Raw genomic sequence first — 24,313 nt, 5'->3', positions numbered from 1 at the left:
AGGATAGAAATATAGTTACAGAGAGAGAAATATTTAACTTACACACTCATCCACGTCTCTGTAATGGGTATATTCAAACGCGCTGTTGCCAAATCTGTTTGTTTAATCCGGCAAGTAATAAATACAAAGGTCATTTTATTACTTTATTTTATTAAATAAGTAAAAATCGTCAATTATTAAATTGTTTAAATTATTTTTAATTAAAATAAAGAATTTTTACGAATATTGGGAAGACTGAACGTAAAAAAAAATTTAAACATTATTTTGACTCAAAAGTTACGCTCGAACCTCCTTAAGGTTCGAGCGAATCTGATATGAAAGATAATTTCCATCTTTGAGCTTTGAAATTAAGTATACGTATAAATAAATAAATTAGTCATTTATCTACTCCCAAAATTTTAAAAAGATTCTCCATTTAGTTACTTAGATATTAAATTTTAAAAATCACATATTTTATCTCCTTATACACGGGCTCTTATGGCGGACAAACTTTAGTCGAGACTTTAATTATTTTTTTCAATATTAATTACCTCCCAACTTTACACGGAAAAAAGTAAACTGTAATAAATAACAGTCGATTTATAATAAGTAATGATCAACTCCTAAAAATTACCATTTCAAACAGTAAAATCGTGATTTTACTATTCACTTTATAATATTTACCATTTAAACGCTACAATTCACTATTTACATGGAAAAAAATACACTGAGAGAAAAATATGGTCATTTGAACTAGGAAAATCTAGTTAAATAGCATCACCACTATTTAATTGCAGTTCTTGTACCTAACATTATTTATTATATTGAATCCCAATGGATAGTTACTTAAACTATTTTCAGTTAAATATCAGCTTAATAGCCATCTTGATTAACTTTAACTCAGAAAACAGAAAAAATAATTCGGATAGCTCGGACCGGGAATCGAACTCGGATCTTTTGGTTATGCACGAAGGGCTCTTCCAGTTTAGCTATCTGAGATGTTGTCCGTAAAAACCTTTCAGTCACCTAATAACTTTTTGTTTAACACGATAACAAAAACATATTTATTAAAATATAGTCGATATAACTATTTATCAATAGTTACTTAAACTAATGCATAGTTTGAGTAACTACAAAAAAAAAGTTCAGAAAACTATATTTTCATAATTGTGATGTTATGATTCAGTTAACTATGCACTTTTCTCTCAGTGTACTATTTCAAACAGTAATATTCGCTATGTGAATGTCTAAAATGTTTAAGTATAATAATTAAGAATTCAGACTTTGATATTTATCATTTCGTACCTAAAAAATGATCTTATGATATGTAAAAAGTATAAAATAAAGTTAGTAAATTTCTAACACAAGCAATGCCAATATTTACAAAGTAAAATGGTAAATTTTAAACGCAACTCTAAAAATCAAACTATAATTATTGACTTGCTTGGACTGGTAAAATGTATATTTTAAAAGTATATTTTCTACTGTTTCAAATGTTAAATTCTCCCAGAGTGAGACCCCCTTCTCTTTCATCTGAGTTCCCCTTTCCTCATAATATCGACTATATATTGAAATGGCAATTTTTACTGTTTGAAACTGTAATTTTTAAAGATGAAAGAGTCGTTATTTACTATAGTGACAGCTACTCATCACTTATTTTGGATATTAAATTATAAATTGTGGCTTTTATACTTTTTACATTAAGTTCTGTAATATTTATATTTTTGCCACCCCGATATCCGCTTTACTGTTTGAAACTATAAAAATTAACCGGAATCCGAGTGAATATTACAGTTTACTTCTTTCCGTGAACGAATAAAAAACTATACACAAGAAACTTGGATTATTGTAAAATATAAAAAAAATTTAATAATAATACATTACCGATATAATTTTAGAAATATTCAAAGTTTAATTTTATGTTTTTGACTCGTTTATCGTCAGCTATTTATTCGAATAAAGATTTGGCAACATCGCGTCAACATCTGAGAAAAAAGAAAAGGATAGAAATATAGTTACAGAGAGAGAAATATTTAACTTACACACTCATCCACGTCTCTGTAATGGGTATAATCAAACGCGCTGTTGCCAAATCTGTTTATTTAATCCGGCAAGTAATAAATACAAAGGTCATTTTACTACTTTATTTTATTAAATAAGTAAAAATCGTCAATTATTAAATTGTTCAAATTATTTTTAATTAAAATAAAGAATGTTTACGAATATTGGGAAGACTGAACGTAAAAAAAAATTTAAACATTATTTTGACTCATAAGTTACGCTCGAACTTCCTTAAGGATTTCAAATATTCCCGCGCTTAGTTAGTGTTTCCAAGTGGCGCTCATGTGCAGTGAAAATGTCCGCTTCATCATCAGCAGCACTAGCAGACTTCTGTTCCTTTAAAATCCTGGATCAGTGTACAGTGTAAGCAATTTACAATAATCACTTTCATAACAAAAACAATATATAAATAACTGAAACTATTTTTCATATTATTACACACAATTACACAAAGTAATGATATGTGTTATGTGTCGTGTTGTTGCATTAGTAATAACACGATGAATAAATTTCATCCATCTGTTTATTGAAAAAGTTAATAAGAAAGATTTATTTTCCAACAGGTTTATTGTCATGGAGTGAAATGTCAGTTTGTCAGTAATTGTTAAATAGTTATTACTCCATCTTCAACTGTAATTGTAAATAATAACAGACAAGTTATCGATAATCATATCAACGTAATATCCAAAAATATCAAACGAAAAATTGAATTATTAATTATATAATGTTTTAAACTTCTGTAAGTATTTTTTTTTTTTATTTATAAAAAACTTTTTCAATTAATTTTAATTTTATACTCTTAACAAATTTTTATTTTAGAGGTTATTAATCTTATTATTTCTTCTAGAAATTATTTATTTTTTGCCACGTACTTTTTTAATAATTAATTAAAATTAATTTAGCAGATATTTAATAATTTTTGTAACAAATATATTATGGCAAAAAAAAATTGATATGCAATATTTTAAAAATAACTTTTTGAAGCAAATTTGTTTGTTAAAAAAAAAAAAAAAAAAAAAAAAAAAAAATTATTAACTGCTAAATTTAATGTCATTAATAATTATTTTTTTCAGGTCTATATTTTTAATATTGATTCAATATTGAAGACAGTTATCATTTTGGAGTAATATACTGTAGGTGACTCAGTTATATTGGCCAATTATTTCTATTGATAGGTTTTGACAAAATTACTCAGATTACTCAGAAAAAAATTAAATCTTAATTCATGTTTTGTGAAAGATCTTAAATATTTTACTCTAATTTATTCCAAAAAATTTCGTAATTTTTAAAAGTTTTTTTTTTTTTGAGATCAAGGAATTTAAAAAAAAAAAAATCTAAATATTTTTCTATAAATAGCGCAAGGTCTAAAAAATGTCACTTTTTTTTTTTCAATCTTATTATTTAAGATTAAAAATAACATTTCAGAAAGCTTAAAATTTTTTTTAATAAAAATTGCTTATAAATAAACAAAAAAATTTATATGTAAAACGAAATTTATTTAATTAAGAAATAAAAAAGTTATTTTTCAGTACTATTCCTGTTTAAAAATATTGATTGAAAATAATTAAAAATATTTTTAATTATTATAATGATCTTGATGATCTTAAACGAAACAGAATCTTGGATAAAGATAAGAGTATTTTTGTAATGAGCTAACATAAAATTTTATTTATTTATTTATTTATCATTTAACTTCTGATAGTGATTTTATAAAGGTGGTATCTGTACACGGAAAAAAATAAACTGTAATAAATAATAGTCGATTTGTAATAAGTAATGATCAACTGCTAAAAATTACCATTTCTAACAGTAAAATCGTGATTTTACTATTTACTTTATAATATTTATCATTTAAACGGTACAATTTATTCTTTAAATGGAAGAAAATACTATTTCAAACAGTAATATTCGCTATGTGAATGTTGAAAATGTTAAAGTATAATAATTAAGAATTTAGACTTTGATATTTATCATTTCGTACCTAAAAAATGATCGTACACAGAAAAAGGAAAACTCGAAAAATTACAGTATATAATGCAACGTGGCGCTTTGTGATGAAAACTGGAAAAATTACAGTTTCAAATTGTAATTATTACAGATTTTATAAGAATTACATTGTATAATGTAATATTTACATTGCAAGCTCTGAATATTAAATTAAAAAATTGAATTTAGAAAAATGTTATTTCAAACTGTAATTTTTCTAGTTTTGATTACGACGGGACTGATTTTACATTTTATACTGTAATTTTTCGAGTTTTATTTTTTCCGTGTATATGTAAAAAGTATAAAATAAAGTTACTAAATTTCTAATACAAGCAACGTCAATATTTACAAAGTAAAATGGTAAATTTTAAACGCAACGTTAAAAATCAAACTATAATTATTGATTTGCTTGGACTGGTAAAATGTATATTTTAAAAGTATAATTTTTACTGTTTGAAATGTTAAATTCTCCCAGAGTGAGACCCCCTTCTCCTCATCTGAGTTCCCCTTCTCCTCATAGTATGGACTTTATATTGAAATAGCAATTTTTACTGTTTGAAACTGTAATTTTTTAGGATGAGAGAGTCGTTATTTACTATAGTGACAACTACTAATCACTTATTTTCGATATTAAATTATAAATTGTGGCTTTTACACTTTCTACATCAAGTTCTGTAATATTCATATTTTTGCCACCCCGATGTCCGCTTTACTGTTAGAAACTATAAAAATTAACCGGAATCCAAGTGAATTTTACAGTTTATTTTTTGTCGTGTACATAGAACCAGAAGGAATACATAGTTTGACATAATTACATCATATTAATATGATACAGAAGTTAGCCGACGTTTTTAATTTTTTTTAATCATTTACTTAGTACTAAAAATATTTTTTAAAAATTGCACGTGTATTTTGTCAAATTTTTTATAGATGAAATTTTTTTTTCTTATTTTTTTGTAACAGTTGGAAAAAAAATTTATCAAAATTTTTAGATGTCGGTTAACTTTATTTTCATCAGATTAATATATAATAATCGATTATTTAAGTACAAAGTAATAAGTAATAAGTACATTGTTTTAATAAATTTTAATAATTTTAATGATTTAGGTTTCTCAATTATTTATGTCTAAACATTCTTAGATTTTAACGAGATCCCAAGTTTTTACGTAAAATTGACATACAGCAATTTAACAGTTTCATTTCACTAGGTTTAAGTAAAAAAAAATTTCTTGGCTCAATAATTTTTGCTCTTGTCCCAAGAAATTTATAGTTTTTCTTGTAGTAATCTTGGTTCAAGAATTTTTGTCTTGCGTCAAGCTAACCTTTCTACTAGTGTACCTATGTCTTCTTACTAATCAGTACCACACTATTTAATTTTCAGTATTTTAAAAGCCAACCTAATCAAAGAATGTCAATGCAATCATCAATCCTGCCAAGCAAACCCGAAATCCGTGAGCTCGCTAAAATCCTCCGTAAAAATGGCGACCAAGTACTCAGTGGTTCCAGCAAATTATCACTCTCCACAAAACTTCTCCACGATCTAAACGACGCGTTTTCTCTGATCGTCGACGACACCAAAGAACTCGAGAGTTCGTTCCAAGTTTGCAACAACTCCGAAATCGAGATATTCCGTGACTTAAAATTCCTCCACGACTTTGTCCAAAAGACAATATGGCTGAAAATAGTGAACACAAGCGATCCAGTGACTGTTGACATAACAAAATTTCGTCACTTGCGCTACCTGGAGTTGCAAAAAGTTTTCATAGATAACGTTAGAGGTATCCAGGGAATCAGGGGCCAATTGGAGAGCATATGCTGTACCGGTAACGGCGGGGTCGGTACAGTAGGTCGCCTTCTGAGCTCCTGCGGTGGTGACGCTGGCGTCGGGTTTGTCTGGGCGTCTCTTAACCGTCTTTCACTGCCGTACAATAATCTCGGTCGCCTGGACAAATCTTTGGAATTAGCACCGTGGCTCTCGACGATCGACTTGTCCCATAATTTTATCAGCGCTGCTAATGAATTAGACTGTCTCCCAAACCTTAAATACGTAAACTTAAGCTACAATAAACTAGAATCGATTCCTTTTTTCAACCGATCTTCGTATCGGACGATAACGATAATAATCCTGAAGAACAATTACATTGATGACTTAACCGGGTTAGAAAATTTGGATTGTCTTTCAGAATTGGACATTTCTTATAATTGTCTGCTGAATCACTCAGTTTTATGGCCGCTGTCTTCAATCACGACCCTGCTGTGGCTAAACTTGGTCGGTAACCCTCTGTTTTACCATGACAAGCATCGTTCTTGCACCCTCCGGTACTTGCACGCAGCTCTAGCAGAAAATAAGTTCACACTGGACCTTGTTCCGCTCAGCAAGTCTGAAAAGAACCAAGTAAGTGACAACAGAGCTTATACAATCCGAGGGAAAGTTAAATTAAGTGAACGAGTGTGTTTGCCAGCGGAAATTGACTGTGTCGCGGAAATAGTCTGTGTGCCGGAAAACGACAAGAGAAGAAGGACTGTCGTTAAAGAAGTTGACATTGATGATCTTAGCGATGAGTTTGAGGTTCTTGGAATCGAGGAAACTCTTGGGAAAGGAAAAGGAAGGAAAAATGACCGGGAAAGTGTTTTGGAAACTTCGATGGAACATTTGGAGACCAAGAAAAAGATTTTGGAATTAAGGGAAAAGTTTGGCGGTGATTGGTTGAGGAGTCACGCAGGTTCCGTTGTTCAGGATATCATGGGGCTTGATAAACATCCTGTTGCGTCCGTTCCGAGGAACCTTGATGATCTGGAAGGTCTGGATGGGTCGGAGAACGGACAAATTGTTGAAGATCAAAGATCTCAACAAGATGAGCAGCAAAATAGCGGTCAGGTTGAAGAAGAACAGAAGGAACTGGAGATCGAGTTCGAGGAACCGAGTAATAATATAGTGGAACTGAAGGAAGAAATTTATGATCCTGAAGAAGAAACTGGTGATTTGTTTCTGGTGAGTCAGAAAAATCCTGATGAAGAGGTATTTTTGGTTATTACTGATGAATATGTTATTGAACGAGATTCAATAACGGGGAAAATAAAGTATCGGTGGTCAATGGACACTGTTCTGTCGTGTATAATGGGCCGCGGTGAGACCACGAGCGTTGATTTTATCTTCGACACAACGAGGCGCGATCGTCAGTCGAGGATGTACTACGTTGATGGAGAAGATGCTCTTAAAATAGTGAGACTGATGGCAGGGAAAATTAAGAAGCGAGCTATTGTGTTGAAAGTATTCAAGTGCATGAAGTGCTCGACGCATTTTTCTCAAGACCCAGATTATATTGTTGGGGTCGGGATGATGGACATGAAACCTTGTTGTCCGGCTTGCAAGAGCTCGTTGGTAATCCAGACTGATGAGTTGACTACTCCAGATGACAAACCTGATGAAAATGGTAATGGTACAGAAGACGGTGATAATGTCAGTTTCAAGCTGAGTTCTACGACGGAAATTGAAAATGTCACGAGTATGGATCTGAGGCACTCCGAGTCGCAGTCGAGTATTGGTAAGTTTTTATTTATTTTCTTCTTTAAGGAGATCCAAGTATACCCTCCTAGTGTAAAGAATGTCTATAAAAACATAATACGTAGAAATACTTTTGTTATGCATCTTAAAATTAATTTTTAAATTAATTAATAACATTTTTGAGGAAATTTCCGAAAGATTTGCTCTTTAAATAATTATTAACATTTAATTGACTAATAAAAAATATAGCACTCTGAATTACTGGTATACACTTGACAACACCGCAAGAGTTCCCTAACCTTGAAATTTATTTATGTTTACTGTCTAAATAAAATGACTAAGATCTTCTAGCATTTGAAAAATCGCGGTTACTTATCTTTTGGGTAACTGCGCAAGCGGTGTTGCCAAGTCAAATACAAGACTTTAAAGAACGGAAGTACCTTGTGATTTTTCATAAAAAATATAAAATACCTTCGTAATACGTTCGGAAATCTACTTTTTTATTGTTTTAATCGAAAGCTTATTATTTTTTGAATCAAATTCAATGAAAATACAATTTTTTTAAAATCGTTAATTGCATCAAATTCTTAATCAAATACAAGGCTGGTGAAATCTCCATTTACCTATATGTAAAAATTACAATTTTCAAACCTAATTATTTGATTAAATATCCCGGAAACCTACTGTTTTTTTAATTTTTTTTATTAATTATTAGGCTACGTAGATTGGATTTACAAACTTTCAAGAAGTTTTAAAAATTTGACTGCGTGGATCTCCTTAAGCATGTTTTGATACGTTTTTTTTTTTTTTATTTTTTACCGTTAATTGACTATCGATTAATTCGAAAAGTAAATTCAGAAAAAAAATATTCTTTAAATCGTTTAATTTTGCAATATTTTTCATAATTAAAGTTAATATTACTTTAAATCTACAGTTTTATCCACTTCCATAGGAACTTCTTGAGCAACTTCAGTTTGTTCGTTGCTCACATCTTTAGAATTTTCTTTACCTTCATCATTATTAATAGAATTATTATTCTTCAAAAGCCAGTCGACCATAGCTAGCGCGTTATCATTAACACAATTATTTTTATCAGGCAACTCATGACTTCTGCATTTAGTTGTCATTTCTTCTACACCGTTGAACCCCAGTGCGTCCATGCAAATAATGTTTAACTTTTTTGACCGAAGAATATAATTTTCTAACAAATTTTTTTGCGTATCATTTTTAACGTAGATAGTTTTCATATGTTTTAAATATTTGCATAAAACACATATCGATATATTATAATTACAAAATCCGGTTTTGTAATTTATTCCATTCTTTTCATACAGCTTTTTATACTCTTTTTTGGTTTCTGGTTTCAAACTGTGCCACTCACAAGGCGCCTTGACAATATTAAAGATTTTCCTTACTATTTTGTTATCCTTATTGACATAGTAAATGCTGAATTCTTTGACGCCATATTTATCGTCTGGAATCCGGTAGCCACAAAAGTCAATCACAACTTTCATTTTCAGTAAAATTTTAAGCTTCTAATAAAATAAACTAAAAATAAAAAACTAGTAATTTCAATAAAAATAACTTCTGACCTCAAAAGCAAGTCAATTTCATCCATCCCAGCTAAAAATTCCCGGGCGTCGTTTAGTCCACCACGTACAGCTAGCGCCATCTAACCCGATCCCAAAAGCTTGAACCGCGTCTATTCCCAGGATCATTTCGTATCCAAGCTTAGGAACTACTCTGACATCTAGCTTTATCATTTCGTTGTTTATTACCAACGGCAAACGAACTGAGCCTTCTATTCTCATAACATGTCCGTCTGCGCCGGTCGCGGATTTTCGATCTGAGCTTGACATTCCAGCAGCTTCAACCAATCTATCATCGAGTTTGTTGATGCAAGTCGCGGTAGCTCCAGTGTCCAATAGAGCACTGAAAACACGGTCTTTGATACTCACCGGTAAGAACACTCGATTTTCCGGCAATCTTACTTTACTTAAAGAAGCTTTACGAGCTTTGCTTAGCTCCAACCAATGCAACATAACCATTGAATTTTCAATCGCGCAATAGCTTGGCACATTGTGGTTTTTGCACAAAGATGATTTCGGGAACTTTTCTCTAAAGCCCAAATCTTCTAGGCACTCGATGTCTTCCCGTTCACCGATAAACATTTCCAGAATTTTTTTCTTCATAGTGTTCTCGACGTAAATATGTTTTGAATTTTCAAAGTAACTGGTCAATATTTTTGCAACATCGTAGTGGGGAGTGTCACCACTTTCCCAAGTTATGGTATATGTTTCGTAGAAATTAATATACTTATTTTGGTATTTCGGAGGAAGTTTGGAGAATTCGTGAGGTGGTAGCACAAATAGCTTAAAATCCGGTTCTGAATTATTTTTGTTAATTACCGCGCTGAATTCTTTGATTGCGTAGCTATGGTCCGGTAAATTGTAACCGATGAAATCAACAACGATGTTTCTTTTATAATAGATCATTTTTTGATTAGTTAAACGGATTCTTCTATAAAAATCTATTTGCTTGTGGCTACAATTTACGATAACCTGATTGCTGATGCAGGATTTACAGCAAGGTTTGTTATGTCGATTAGTAATCATCTATGAAAATACTTTAAATCACTTGAGCATTAACAATTAATTCATGAAAAGGAAATATTATCAACATATCTACAAAAAAATATCCTGAGCAAAAGTTTCCTAATAAGTTTTTAATTTTTGAAACTTATTGATTATCATAGCCAAAATTAAATAAAAATAAATAATTTCAATCCCTCAAGAATGTTCAAATTCACTCTAAAAGTTTCTTCTTGGCTTCCAATTTTTTCTTTAAAAGATATTTTATTTGATTTTCTTCCTTAACTTACTGACAGCATCTTGTGTGTTCTTGTTATTATTTTTACTGACAACATTATCATCAATATTATCACGCCAGGACACGCTGAGAACAAGATTTTTCTTGAACCACTTCAACATGACCTTAGAAAAGTCAACAGGACAAATAACGTTCTTGTAAATATGATTACGGCACTCAGTGCTCTTTTCCGGCTTTTCTTTAAATCCTTCATCTTCCAAACGAATAAAATTATGATTTTTTCCAATAAACACTTCCAAAAATTGTTGTTTCTCCAAATTTTCCACGTAAATGTGCGTCGCGTTTCTGAAATATCCATTTAATATTTTTTGTACTAGTTTGAAATCAGTAGTACCAGTATCCCATTCGATACCGTAATTAGTTTTGAATCCGATGAAGTTGAGGAAATAGTACTTCCGTAGGTCTTCTGGTCTTTGATAAGGAGGCTTGACTAACAAATTCAAATCTGAGTTTCTTTTGTCAATTGCAATCGCGTTTAATTCTTTGATCATGTAGACTGTATCCGACAAGTAAAAGCCGATAAAGTCAACAATGATGCGCTTTTTCAGATGCTTCATTATTCCACTTGTTAGTTTATTTTTGGTCAACCAAGTTAGCATTATCAGAACATTATCATTTGCGCAATTGTACTCCCTAGGCTCAACATGATGATGACAATTCGTTTTCATTCCATCGTTGAAGCTCAAGCCGTAATCCGTCAACCAAATGGCCTTGAACTGCAATTCAAGATAATTAACGAGCAACTCATGCTTCGATTGGTCTCGAACATAGATTTTATTTGATGAAAGTAGTTTTTTTCTGAGATCCTTCTTAATAACATCATTATCGTACTTACCGGATTCCCAGTTGATTCCATGGGCGTTGAAATACTCGATATATTTGTCCCTGTCTTGTTTGCTTATTTTGTCCCATGAAAATGGACGCTTAGTAACGTAAAAGTTACTATAAATTACTTCATTGGTTCTATTATGAATTAGGTAGAGCGAGTATTCTTTTATTATAAACTGATCATAAGAAAGGAAGTATCCGTTGAAATCGAGAATCGCGTTCATTTCAAATGGGTATAAAAAGTTGTCTTCTATAAGTATTGCTTCGTAAATTGTAGTGTTTTATTACAGACCTTTGGGAAATGTAACATTTGCAATTTAATTTGTTTGAGAAGTATCAATTTACCATGAGAGTGCTTTGACTAGAATATGCAATAGCTGATTTGCCAGAAATGTTCAGTAGAAAGTAACGTTTTTAAATAGTTAAAAACCCGGTAAGAAACATTATATCTGATCAAACAAAAAAAAAATTAATCAACAAATAACTGTTTTTAAAATTCTGATAAAACAATGTTCAAATTTATCGTAAAAATAATTTCTTGGCTGATAATCCATCCGTAACGTAATTTTTAATTTTCTTTTTAAATTCACCAAAAGAACTCAATTTTCGTTTAGTGCCTGAATTAATATTACCGCTTAAGCCAGTTTTATTATTAACTGTACTATCGACACCCCGCAATGAATCACCATCGTTAAAGTTACGCTTGAACCATTCTACCATGGCCTTAGAATTGTCAATCGCGCAAATACTATTTGTACTATCATGATTCTTGCAGTTAGTTTGCGTTATTGGTTTTTCTCTGAACTGCATATCTTCTAAGCAAAAGATATCGTTTCTCTGGCCAATGACCTTCTCCAGCAATTTTTGTTTCACTAGATTTTTCACGTAGATATGAGTCGCTGTTGCAAAATATTTTGTTAAAATTTCTGAAACTTGCTCTAAATTAACATCACCTTTATCCCAAGGAATCCTGTGGATATTGTAAAATAATATCATGTTTTTCGTGACATTTGAATTCAGCTTGTCATAATTATTATCAGGTAACTTAACTGTCAGATACAAATCTTTGTCGTCTGCACTTCTTTTGTGCACTACAATCGCATTTAATTCTCTGATCACATACATACCATTCACTGAGGAATAACCGTAAAAATCGACAATTATTCGCTTTCGTGATGGCTTTATTAGGTTACTAACTATTGGCTTTGATACTTGAGCAGCTTTTGACTTTACTCCGATGATCTCCCTCTTCATTTTAGTGCTAACTTTAGGTATTGTTAAGCCACTAGCAATTGGTGTCGTTACGTCGTTGGTCCTCGACTTTGATACACCATCAACTTGTGGTTTTGTATCTTCTAACCATTTTAGCATTCTCTCAACATTATCGTTCGCGCAATTATTTTTGAAACCTTGCAGATGATTTCCGCATTGAGTCGACATTTTCGGCTTGAAATAAAATTTATAGTCGTTCAGATGCACAAATTTCGCTGTAGGATCATTATCAAAATAGCTCAGTAGCAATTTATGTTTATTTTGATTTAACACGTAAATATAGGATTTTTCTCGAAACACTTTTTCTAAATGTCTTTTGGTTGATTTATAATTACGAGTACCGTAATCCCAATCAATCCCAAATTTACTGGAGAACTCTTTCCATTTTGCTTCGCTCTCCGCGTCTAATTGTACCTGATCCTTTTTAATCGGTGGTTTGGACACTTGAAAATCATTCGAAATAATTTTATATGTCCCGTCTTCAATTATGTATAACGAGTATTCCTTAATAACGTACTTATTGTTGATAAGGTAGCCATTGAAATCAATGACAATACTTTCTTTTTTAGGGCGGTATGATGACAATAAACTTAACATTTTTAAAACATTATCGTTAGCACAGTTATATTGGCGAGGCTCCATATGATTTTTACATTCAGTTACCATCTTATTTTGGAATTCCAACCCAAAATCGGTCAAATAAATGGCTTTAAAGTCATAGTTAAGATATTCAATTAACAGTTCATGTTTCTTTTGGTCTCGAACGAAAATCTTTTTCGCTAAACATAACTTATATCTGAGATCACTTTCGATTGACTCAGAATTACGTGAACCGCGACTCCATTCAATTCCATGAGAATGATAATAAACATCATAGATGTCTTGTTGTTGATTGTCTAACTGTCCCCAAAGCATTGGAGCCGTCGAAACGTCAAAGTCTTTGGATACAACTTCGTTAGTTTTGGCGTTAATCGAGTACATTGAGTATTCTTTTATTCTAAATTCGTTCTCAGAAAGGTAGTACCCGTTGAAATCAATGACAATATTAATATTTTCACCAGAAGGATTGACGGCATTCGGAGTGAGATTTTGATTGAGTGATTTTTCTTGAATGACATTCATTCTAAAATGATCGATTGGTCTCTGAGTGAACCATTCAACTATTTTCAAAACGTTATCATTAGCGCAATTGTTATTGGATTTGTTTTTGTGAAATCGACATTTGGTGTGTAAATCAGGTTTGAAAACAAAGCCTAAATCTTTCAAGTATACAAACTTGAAGTTAAGATCGTCGCGGAGATAATTGGCAAGCATATCTCGTTTTCCTTCGTAGAGGAGGTAAACAGTTTTGGCGTTACGTAAAACTTCCCATAATTTTTGAACAACAAATTTTTCCAAATTAGTACCTGTTTTCCATTCAATTCCATAGATTTTGAAGTAATCTTCGTATATGGTTTTGTTCTTCTTTGATAAAGTTTTCCATTCCATTAAAAACTTTGATACTTCATGCAAAGTGGGGGTTGGCTTATTGCTTCCATCTTTAATCATGCAGATCGAGAACTCCTTGATGACATATTTATTATTTGAGTTAAAGAAACCATTGAAATCAACTATCGCGTTCATTTTTAATGAATATAAGTTGTCTTCTATAAAAACATAATCGGCCATTGTTATATCTTACAATGATTCTATGGTAACCATCAAGGTTTCTTATTGAATCAGTTAGAAAAGAATCAATTTGCTCTGAGAGTTGTGTGATAAATGTACTCGATTGCAATTACTGACCAAGCAAGTTATCAAATAAATAATATTTTTGATAGTCCTAAAAATTTTCATCGTCCCATAAAAACGTGTCAAGATATTTATAATTAAACTTAATTATTCTATTGTATATAATATTCAATAATATCAAATGTCGATGAAAAAAAGTTATTTTCAAATACTCTCAAATTACAATGTTTCAAATCTTTATTAAATTTTTCTCTTATTAAATTATTATTCAAGAACAATTTTAAGTTTATTTCATTTCACCTATTTTTTTTCACGGGTTTCAATCTATGAATTGCATTATTTAAGTCGTCTAAGAAACTTATTGTATTTTTGTTCGGATCACTAACGTTTGGCTCTGCGAAACTATTTGATTTCGAAATTGTTGAAGAACTAGCTACTGCATTAACTGCATTACTAGCATTAAGCATTGGTGGAGAAATAGGTGTTAAATTTTTTTCACTACCGATTTTTGTCATTGGTGGTGGACTGGGTACTAAACTTGCTGCACTGCTGAATTTTTGCATTGGTGGAGGATTAGATAATATGCTCCCTTCACTCGCAGTTTTTTCCATTGGTGGATTAGGTGTTAGGTTTGCTAAACTACTAGATTCTGACATTGACGGAGAACTAGAAAGTAGGCTTAGTAAACTACTAGATATTGACATTGGCGGAGAATTAGGTTTTAGGTTCTTTACACTACCAATTTTTGTCATTGGACTTGCTGCACTGCTAGATTTTAGAATTGGTGGAGGATTAGGTAATAGGCTCCTTTCACTCGTAGTTTTTTGCATTGGTGGGCTAGGTATTAGGCTTGCTAAACTATTCGATTTTGACATTGGCACAGAACTAGGTGTTAGGCTTGCTGAACTATTGGATTTTGACATCGGTGGAGGAGTAGGTATTAGATTTTGTACACTATCATTTTTTGCCATTGGTGGTGGACGGGGTATTAAACTTGCTGCACTGCTAGATTTTGGAATTGGTGGAGGATTAGGTAATAGGCTCCTTTCAATCGTAGATTTTTGCATTGGTGGACTAGGTACTGAGCTTGTTGTATCACTAACTTCCGGCTCCGTTTCACGATTGAATTTGAATCGTTTGGAGCCATTATCTTCCGCTTTTGTTTCATTACTGGCTTGAAATTTGATCGGTCTTTCAAATTTGGGCATTGTTAAGCCACTAAAGTTTATCTTTGTTACGTTGTTGGCTTCTGGTTTTTTGTCTTGCAACCAACTGAGCATTTCCTCAACGTTATCGTTCGCGCAATTTTTGTTTAATGGCTCTTGATGATTAGAGCAGGAAGTACTCATTTTCGGCTTAAATTCAAATCCTAATTTTTTCAGATATACGAAATTTGATCTTAGTTTACCGTTAAGATAGTTTTGTAGCAATCGATATTTAGTTTTACAGATCACATAAATCTTGTATGAATTTCGGAATTCTTGTTGTAAATATTTTTTAATTGTTTCATAATCGCGAGTACCGTAATTCCAATCGATCCCAAATTCATTGGTGTAGTCTGTACATTTATCTTGGAACTTTTTGTTCAATTGTTCTTTTTTGATTGGCGGTCTAGAGACTTCAAAATCATTCCGAATAACTTCATAAGTCTCATTTTCAACTACATACAACGAGTATTCTTTAACTACGTACTTTTTGTTGATCATGCACCCATTGAAATCAATAACAATGTTCAGCTTAGGTTGATTAAAAGTTTGTGATAACAACGATATCATTTTCGAAGCATTATCATTGGCGCAATTGTTTTTGCTTCGCTGGATGTGATTTTTACATTTAGTTGCCATCTTATCCTCAAATTCCAAGTTCATATCAGTCAAACGACTGGCTTCAAAGTCATAATCGAGATATTTTTTTAACAGGTTATGATTTTTTTGGTCCCGAACGTAAATTTCTTGTGATGAACGAAATTTATCTTTAAGATTTTTTTTGATAGACTCAGTATCACATGTACCGTGATTCCATTCAATTCCATAAATACGATAATAAGCCTCCCACTCATTACGTTTGTATTTGTCCAATTGGTCCCAAAGAACAGGAGCTTTCGATACTTGAAGGTCTCTGAATATAACTTGGTTAGTTTTGTTGTGAATAAAGTACATTGCATATTCTTTGATCATATACTCTTCGTCAGAGAAATACCAACCGTTGAAATCGATGACAATAATAAGATTTCCCCTTAAAAAATCGGTAATCCTGGCAGTAAACCATTCCACCATTTTTGAAACGTTATCATTTGCGCAGTTGTTTTTTTTTGGATGTTCGTGGTACCGGCATTCTGTGTGTAAATCAGGTTTGAAGTCGAAGCCCATCTCTTTGAAGTATTCAAATCTAAAGTTTAGTTCGTCGCCGAGATAATTAGCTAGCATATTGCGTTTGCCTTCGCACAGAAGGTAAATCGTTCTGCTATTACGCAATACGTCCCATAACTCTTTAACAATAAATTTATGGCCATGTGTCCCTGTTTTCCAAGATATTCCATAAGTCTCGAAATAATCTCTGTATCTATTTCGAGCATTTTTAGATAAAACCTTCCACCCCGTTAAATTTTTTGATACTCGATGTAAACCATCCGTTTCTTCATTAGTCCCATCACGAATCAATCGAATCGAGTATTCTTTTATGACATATTCGTTGCCGGAGTTGTAGAAACCATTGAAATCAATTATTGCATTCATTTTTAATGAATATAAGAAGTTGTCTTCTACAAATACTGAGTTGGTCATTGGTACACCTAACAGTGATCCTTTGGTAAACATAAAGTTTTATCATTGAATTGATTGAAAAATAATTAATTTGCTATGAGAGCTATAAGACCAACGTACTTGATCACAATTCGTTATTGTAAGTTGTCAAATAAATAATATTCTTGATAGTTGTAAAATTTTTTATTATCTCATCGAATTATATCAAGATGTATGTAATCAACGGCTTTATTTTCCCATTTACATGAAGCAATCCTCTAAAAAACTAATAAACTCTTAAAAAACTATAATTGTCTTTAAATACTCTCAAAAGATCCTAATGTTTAAAATCGTTAATGCTTTTTTTTTTAGCTGTCAGTTCTTAGAATTTTATTTTTCAATGTACTACCAAAACCTTTGTTTTTGTTTATTAAGTTTACTGTACATATGTCTGTAGTTATTTCCGCCACCAACATTATGAAGGTCGTGACGCGATGAATTGTGATTAAGAACGTGCTTTTTGACCCACTGGAGCATGGTTTTAGAGAATTTACGCGCACAAATACTTTCGTCATCGAAGTGGTTACCGCACTCCTCAGCGTCTTTCTGTGGCTGATCATCAAATCCTATTTTATTTAAACGAATGAAATTGTGATTCTTATCAATAAATTTCTCCAACAATTGTTGCTTTTCTGAATTTTCCACGTAAATGTGTGTCGCTGCTGCAAAATAGTTCATTAAAATTGATCGAATTGTTTCAAAACCATCTTCGCCATCGTTCCAACCAATGTTGTGAATCTGTTCGAATTCATAATAAGCATCTATCAACTCGCTTGGTAGCTTTCGTATATCTGGAAAAGGTGGCTTGACAAATAGATATAAATCTTTGTCAAGTACACTAGTTTTTTTGGCTATAGTTGCATTTAATTCTTTAATCGCGTATTCATTATTCGGCAAATAATAACCGTAGAAATCGACAATTATATGCTTTTCCAATGAATTTTCAACGGCGGTAAATGCAGGCATCGTTGTACCGCTAATGTCTAGCTTTCCTGAACTACCACCATTTAGCATTGGTGGAGGAGTAGGTACTAGGCTTGCTATACTACTAGATTTTGACATTGGCGGAGGATTAGGTATTAGATTTTCTACACTACCAATTTTTGTCATTGGTGGAGGAGTAGGTACTAGGCTTGCTAAACTACTAGATTTTGACATTGGAGGAGGATTAGGAATTAGATTTTGTACACTATCATTTTTTGCCATTGGTGGTGGACTGGGTATTAAACTTGCTGCACTGCTAGATTTTGGAATTGGTGGAGGATTAGGTAATAGGCTCCTTTCAATTGTAGATTTTTGCATTGGTGGACTAGGTACTGAGCTTGTTGTATCACTAACTTCCGGCTCCGTTTCACGATTGAATTTGAATCGTTTGGAGCCATTATCTTCCGCTTTTGTTTCATTACTGGCTTGAAATTTGATCGGTCTTTCAAATTTAGGCATTGTTAAGCCACTAAAGTTTATCTTTGTTACGTTGTTGGCTTCTGGTTTTTTGTCTTGCAACCAACTGAGCATTTCCTCAACGTTATCGTTCGCGCAATTTTTGTTTAATGGCTCTTGATGATTAGAGCAGGAAGTACTCATTTTCGGCTTAAATTCAAATCCTAATTTTTTCAGATATACGAAATTTGATCTTAGTTTACCGTTAAGATAGTTTTGTAGCAATCGATATTTAGTTTTACGGATCACATAAATCTTGTATGAATTTCGGAATTCTTGTTGTAAATATTTTTTAATTGTTTCATAATCGCGAGTACCGTAATCCCAATCGATCCCAAATTCATTGGTGTAGTCTGTACATTTATCTTGGAACTTTTTGTTCAATTGTTCTTTTTTGATTGGTGGTCTAGAGACTTCAAAATCATTCCGAATAACTTCATAAGTCTCATTTTCAACTACATACAACGAGTATTCTTTAACTACGTACTTTTTGTTGATCATGCACCCATTGAAATCAATAACAATGTTCAGCTTAGGTTGATTAAAAGTTTGTGATAATAACGATATCATTTTCGAAGCATTATCATTGGCGCAATTGTTTTTGCTTCGCTGGATGTGATTTTTACATTTAGTTGCCATCTTATCCTCAAATTCCAAGTTCATATCAGTCAAACGACTGGCTTCAAAGTCATAATCGAGATATTTTTTTAACAAGTTATGGTTTTTTTGGTCCCGAACGTAAATTTCTTGTGATGAACGAAATTTATCTTTAAGATTTTTTTTGATAGACTCAGTATCACATGTACCGTGATTCCATTCAATTCCATAAATACGATAATAAGCCTCCCACTCGTTCCGTTTGTATTTGTCCAATTGGTCCCAAAGAACAGGAGCTTTCGATACTTGAAGGTCTCTGAATATAACTTGGTTAGTTTTGTTGTGAATAAAGTACATTGCATATTCTTTGATCATATACTCTTCGTCAGAGAAATACCAACCGTTGAAATCGATGACAATAATAAGATTTCCCCTTAAAAAATCGGTAATCCTGGCAGTAAACCATTCCACCATTTTTGAAACGTTATCATTTGCGCAGTTGTTTTTTTTTGGATGTTCGTGGTACCGGCATTCTGTGTGTAAATCAGGTTTGAAGTCGAAGCCCATCTCTTTGAAGTATTCAAATCTAAAGTTTAGTTCGTCGCCGAGATAATTAGCTAGCATATTGCGTTTGCCTTCGTACAGAAGGTAAATCGTTCTGCTATTACGCAATACGTCCCATAACTCTTTAACAATAAATTTATGGCCATGCGTCCCTGTTTTCCAAGATATTCCATAAGTCTTGAAATAATCTCTGTATCTATTTCGAGCATTTTTAGATAAAACCTTCCACCCCGTTAACTTTTTTGATACTCGATGTAAACCATCCGTTTCTTCATTAGTCCCATCACGAATCAATCGAATCGAGTATTCTTTTATGACATATTCGTTGCCGGAGTTGTAGAAACCATTGAAATCAATTATTGCATTCATTTTTAATGAATATAAGAAATTGTCTTCTATAAAGACGTAATCGGTCATTGTTATATCTTATGATGATTCTTTGGTAGCCATCAAGATTGTTTCTTTAATTAGTTAGAAAAGAATCAATTTGCTCCGAGAGTTGTGTGACAAATGTACTCGATTAGAATTAATGACCAAGCAAGTTATTAAATGAATAATATTTTTGATAGTTCTAAAAGTTTTTATCAGTGCCCGTCATGAACAATTCGGTCCAGAACAACTCCGGTGAAAACGACTCACCCAATATAACTCCGGTCAAAACAACTACTGTCCAAAACGACTCTGTGCCAAAATAACTCCGGACGAAATAACTCCTGACATAATAACTCTATGCCAAAATAACTCGGTACAAAACAACTAATGACAAAAATGAATTCGGAGGAAAATTACTTCTGATATAAAAGAAATAATTTCTGGGGGTCTTTATTTAATTAATTTTATATATTAACATAAATTATTTTAATTAAAAAATTATTGCGATCCAGGGTGGTGGTGGTGTTGGTGATGATGATGATGTGTTTTTTTAATAAATATGTTTGTGCGAATCGATTACTGTTCATTGTATACTTAATTATTCTATTGCATATAATATTCAATTATATCAAGTGTTGATGAAGAAAAAAGAAAATTATTTTCGAATACTCTCAAATTACAATGTTCCAAATCTTTATTAAATTTTTCTCTAGTCAAATAATTTTTCAAGAACGATTTTAAGCTTATTCCATTTCACCTATTCGTCTTACGTAGGTCTCATTCTTTTCAAGGTATTATTCAAGTCTTCTAAGAAACTCTTTGTATTTTTGTTCGGATCACTAACTTTTCGCTTTGCTAAACTATTTGATTTTGGCATTGCTGGAGGACTAGCTACTGAATTTTCTGCATCACTAGCTTCCGGCATCGGTGAAGGAATAGGTACTACGTTTATTGTACTAAAATCTTCTGGCATTGGTGGAAGAGGAGGTATTGAACTAGCTGCACTACCAATGACCAAGTCATCTGCGAAAGTAACTTTTTTAACCGGTCGCGACGAATCGTTTACATTCTGTTGAACTTCATCGATTGTACTATATGTAGGTTTTAAACTTTTCCTCTTATTTACTTTACTGTAAAGATCCTCTACATTTTGCTGTACTTCATCAATTGTACTATATGTATGTTCTAAACTTTTTCTTTTATTTACATTACTGTAAAGATCCTTTACATTTTGCTGTACTTCATCGATTGTACTATATATAGGTTCTAAATCTTCATCCTCATCATCAATTGTACTATAAGCATTCTCTGAATTTTGTGAATAATCTTGTATTTCTTCAATTGTATTAGAAGAATTTTTAATACTTTGTTTTCCTCTATTGACATTACTATACACATTTTCTACGCTTTGTGTTTTTTCGTAAGACGTTCCAGGTGCTTGACTAATGTCGAATCCATGATCAATTTCATCAAAGTCATGTCTCGGAGGAAGACACCGAAGAATATGGTGCTCGAACCATTGAAGCATAAATTTCGAAAATACAACCGCGCAAATACTGGTCTTATTATAATGATGTTCGCAGTCATCAGTGTGTTTTCTTGGCTCATATCTAAATTTCAAATCTTCGAAACGTATGAAATGATGTTTTGTCCCGATAAATTTCTCCAATAATTTTTGTTTCTCCAGATTTTTTACGTAAACGTGTGTTGCTGTTTCAAAATAGTCATTTAAAGCCTGTGAAACTTTTGTAAAGTCATCTTCACCAGTATTCCATCCAATACCGTGACGTTTTTCGAATTCCAAGTAAGCATCTACAAATATTGTAGGTAACTTTTGTATATCTGGAAAAGGTGGCTTGACTATCATATATAAATCTTTGTCGAGTTCGCTGTTTTTATCTACTAGAATTGCATTCAACTCTTTAATCGCGTACTCGTTATTCGGCAAATCGTACCCAGAGAAATCAACAATGACGTGCCTTTGCAGGGGTTCAGTTAAATTTAATTGATTGAGCCCGAGACTGACTCCGAATTTTCTTTCGCTTAACCAATCTAGCATGATCTGAGCATTATCATCTGCACAATTCTTTGTTGATGGATTTTTATGATTACTGCAAGCGGTATTCTTTATTGGTTCAAATTTGAATCCCAAATCAGCCAAATACACGAATCCGGTTGTTAGATTATTATCGAAATAATTCAGTAGATATTGATGTTTGGATCTATCCATCACGAAAACTTTATTCGTTACATTAAGATGCGATTGTAAACTTTCTTTAGAAAGTTCAAAATCAGGAGCACCTTTGTTCGGATCTATACCGATATCATTTAGAAATTTATTGTAACTTTTATAGCTTTTTTCATCGCTTTTGTCTTTCTGGATTATTGGAGATCCTAACACTCCAACTTCATTATAAATAACCTGATAAGTCTCCTCATCGATTATATACGACGAGTATTCTTTAACGACGTACTTATCATTGACAAAGAAGCCATTGAAATCTATGACCACGTTTTCTTTGGCTCGGCTATTTGGCAAGCGTGGCATTTGCGCTAGCAACTCAACCATTTTAGTAGCGTTATCGTTTGCACAAATATTCTTATCCGGATGCTCATGATTCGTACAGTTGGTTCCTTCGACAGAATTAAATGTCAATCCTAGATCGGTCAAGTTAATGGCTTTGAAGTCATGATTAAAGTAAGAATTTAGAAGCTCACGTTGTTCTTGATCTCTAAGATAGATGTTTTTTGACGTACGGAGTTTTTTCTGGAGATCGCTTCTGATGAACCTAATGTCGCGCGTACCTTTGCTCCAGTCGATCCCAAATGTTTCGTAATAAGCTGCATAGTTCAATTTGGCTACTTCATCTAATTTATGGCACAGATATGGAGGCTTCGATATTACGTAGTCTCTGTAAATAATCTCATTATTTTTTTCGCGAACTGCGTACAATGAGTATTCTTTTATCACATACTTGTCTTCAGCGAGGAAGTAACCATTAAAATCAAGAACAATATTTATATCATTTTCTGGGCTATGAATGTTATCAATACCCTTCATCTTTATCCACTTGAACATTCTGGAAGCGTTATCATGTGCGCAGATGTTTTTGTCTGGCTGCACATGGTTTTCACAATCAGTTATCATCTGAGGCTCGAGGTTTAAGCCAACATCGGCTAAACAAACAGCGTTAAAATTTTGATCCAGATACGAGATTAGAAGCTCGTTTTGTGTTTGGTCTCTAACGTAAATTTTTCTTGAATTCTTTAGTTTTTGCGTGAGATCGTTTTTAATAAGCTCGTTATCCTGTGTACCATTATTCCAACCGATTCCGTAAGAATTGTAATAAGACGTATAGTTGTGTTGAGTTATTTTGTCTAATTGGTGACACGGTATCGGAGGCTTTGATACTTGGAAGTCTTTAGCTACAACTTCATTAGTTTTATCGCTAAAGATAATCAGTGAGTATTCTTTAATAATGTATTCCGTGTCCGAGAAGAAGTAACCGTTGAAATCAATTACAATATTGGCTTGTCCAGGAATCTCAGCAGGATTAATTCTTACCCTGTTCAGCCACTTCATCATCGCTGAAGCGTTATCCTCCGCGCAGTTGTTTTTTTCTGGCTTCTTATGATGCCGACATAGAGTTGACATTTTAGGTTCGAAATCAAACCCTAATTCATTCAGGTAGATAAACTTGAACGGGAGATCCTTATCGAAGTAACTTTCTAGTAGTTGACGCTTTTCTTTGTTGATGACATAAATAGCTTTAACGTTTTTCAAAATGTCCCATAAATTATTTGCAATAAGCTTTTCATTATGAGTCCCACGTTTCCAAGTAATCCCAAATGTTTCGAAGTAAGTTTTATAATTATTTTGATTTTCTGAGGATAAAGCGTGCCAATTCTTCGGAGGCTTTGATAATTGAAAATGATGTGAAACTACATCGTGAGTCTGATCGCGAATTACGTACAGAGAGTACTCTTTTATTGTAAACTTCTTTCCGCTAAAGTAACCGTTGAAATCAAGAATCGTGTTCATTTTAATAAATATTAGACGTTGTGTTCTATAACTAGTGATTTGCTTTTTGCAATGTTTTCTGATAATTTTCTGGTAAATTTGATGTTTGCAATTGAATTTTCTGGATGAATATTCTTTAACCACAAGAAATATATGACTTATTTATTCAATGACAATTGCAAATAAATAAAGTGTTGAAGTCATACTAAAATATCGATCAAGGTGCATTCGCAAACTGCATTTTTACCATTCACGTAGCAACTAGAA

At 32.4% G+C, this 24,313-nt stretch overlaps 2 protein-coding genes and 1 long non-coding RNA gene across 6 annotated transcripts in view; 1 reads left to right on the top strand and 2 right to left on the bottom strand.

The window, feature by feature from the left end:
* Positions 1-2,257: 2,257 nt before the first annotated feature.
* Positions 2,258-5,547, bottom strand: LOC123263210. Its single transcript, XR_006509125.1, has 2 exons — positions 5,424-5,547; positions 2,258-2,777 (listed from the first exon to the last, which is right to left on the bottom strand). It is a non-coding gene; the product is annotated as an uncharacterized LOC123263210 (long non-coding RNA).
* Positions 5,435-24,313, top strand: part of LOC123263206 (serine/threonine-protein kinase 11-interacting protein) — a 40,798-nt gene continuing 21,919 nt past the window's right edge. For both annotated transcript variants that reach the window (XM_044725781.1, XM_044725780.1), the window contains exon 1: positions 5,435-7,571. In XM_044725781.1, the coding sequence (XP_044581716.1) occupies positions 5,435-7,571 (2,137 nt within the window). The remainder of the gene's footprint in view (positions 7,572-24,313) is intronic.
* Positions 14,441-20,085, bottom strand: LOC123263208. Of its 3 annotated transcripts, XM_044725784.1 has the most exons (3): positions 18,050-20,085; positions 15,018-15,205; positions 14,715-14,800 (listed from the first exon to the last, which is right to left on the bottom strand). In XM_044725784.1, exons 1-3 carry the CDS (start codon positions 20,068-20,070, stop codon positions 14,784-14,786), a joined length of 2,226 nt encoding a protein of 741 aa, XP_044581719.1. In that variant the 5' UTR covers positions 20,071-20,085; the 3' UTR covers positions 14,715-14,783. The 3 variants fall into 3 exon arrangements, with proteins under 3 accessions (XP_044581717.1, XP_044581718.1, XP_044581719.1); XM_044725782.1 differs by having other exon boundaries at positions 14,441-15,205; XM_044725783.1 differs by lacking the exon at positions 15,018-15,205 and having other exon boundaries at positions 14,441-15,006; positions 18,262-20,085.

Source organism: Cotesia glomerata, linkage group LG4 (genome assembly GCF_020080835.1).
Source record: "Cotesia glomerata isolate CgM1 linkage group LG4, MPM_Cglom_v2.3, whole genome shotgun sequence".
Lineage (NCBI taxonomy): Eukaryota > Metazoa > Arthropoda > Insecta > Hymenoptera > Braconidae > Cotesia > Cotesia glomerata.
Note: the sequence above shows the minus strand (reverse complement) of the source record. Positions and strands in the feature narration are given on the sequence as shown.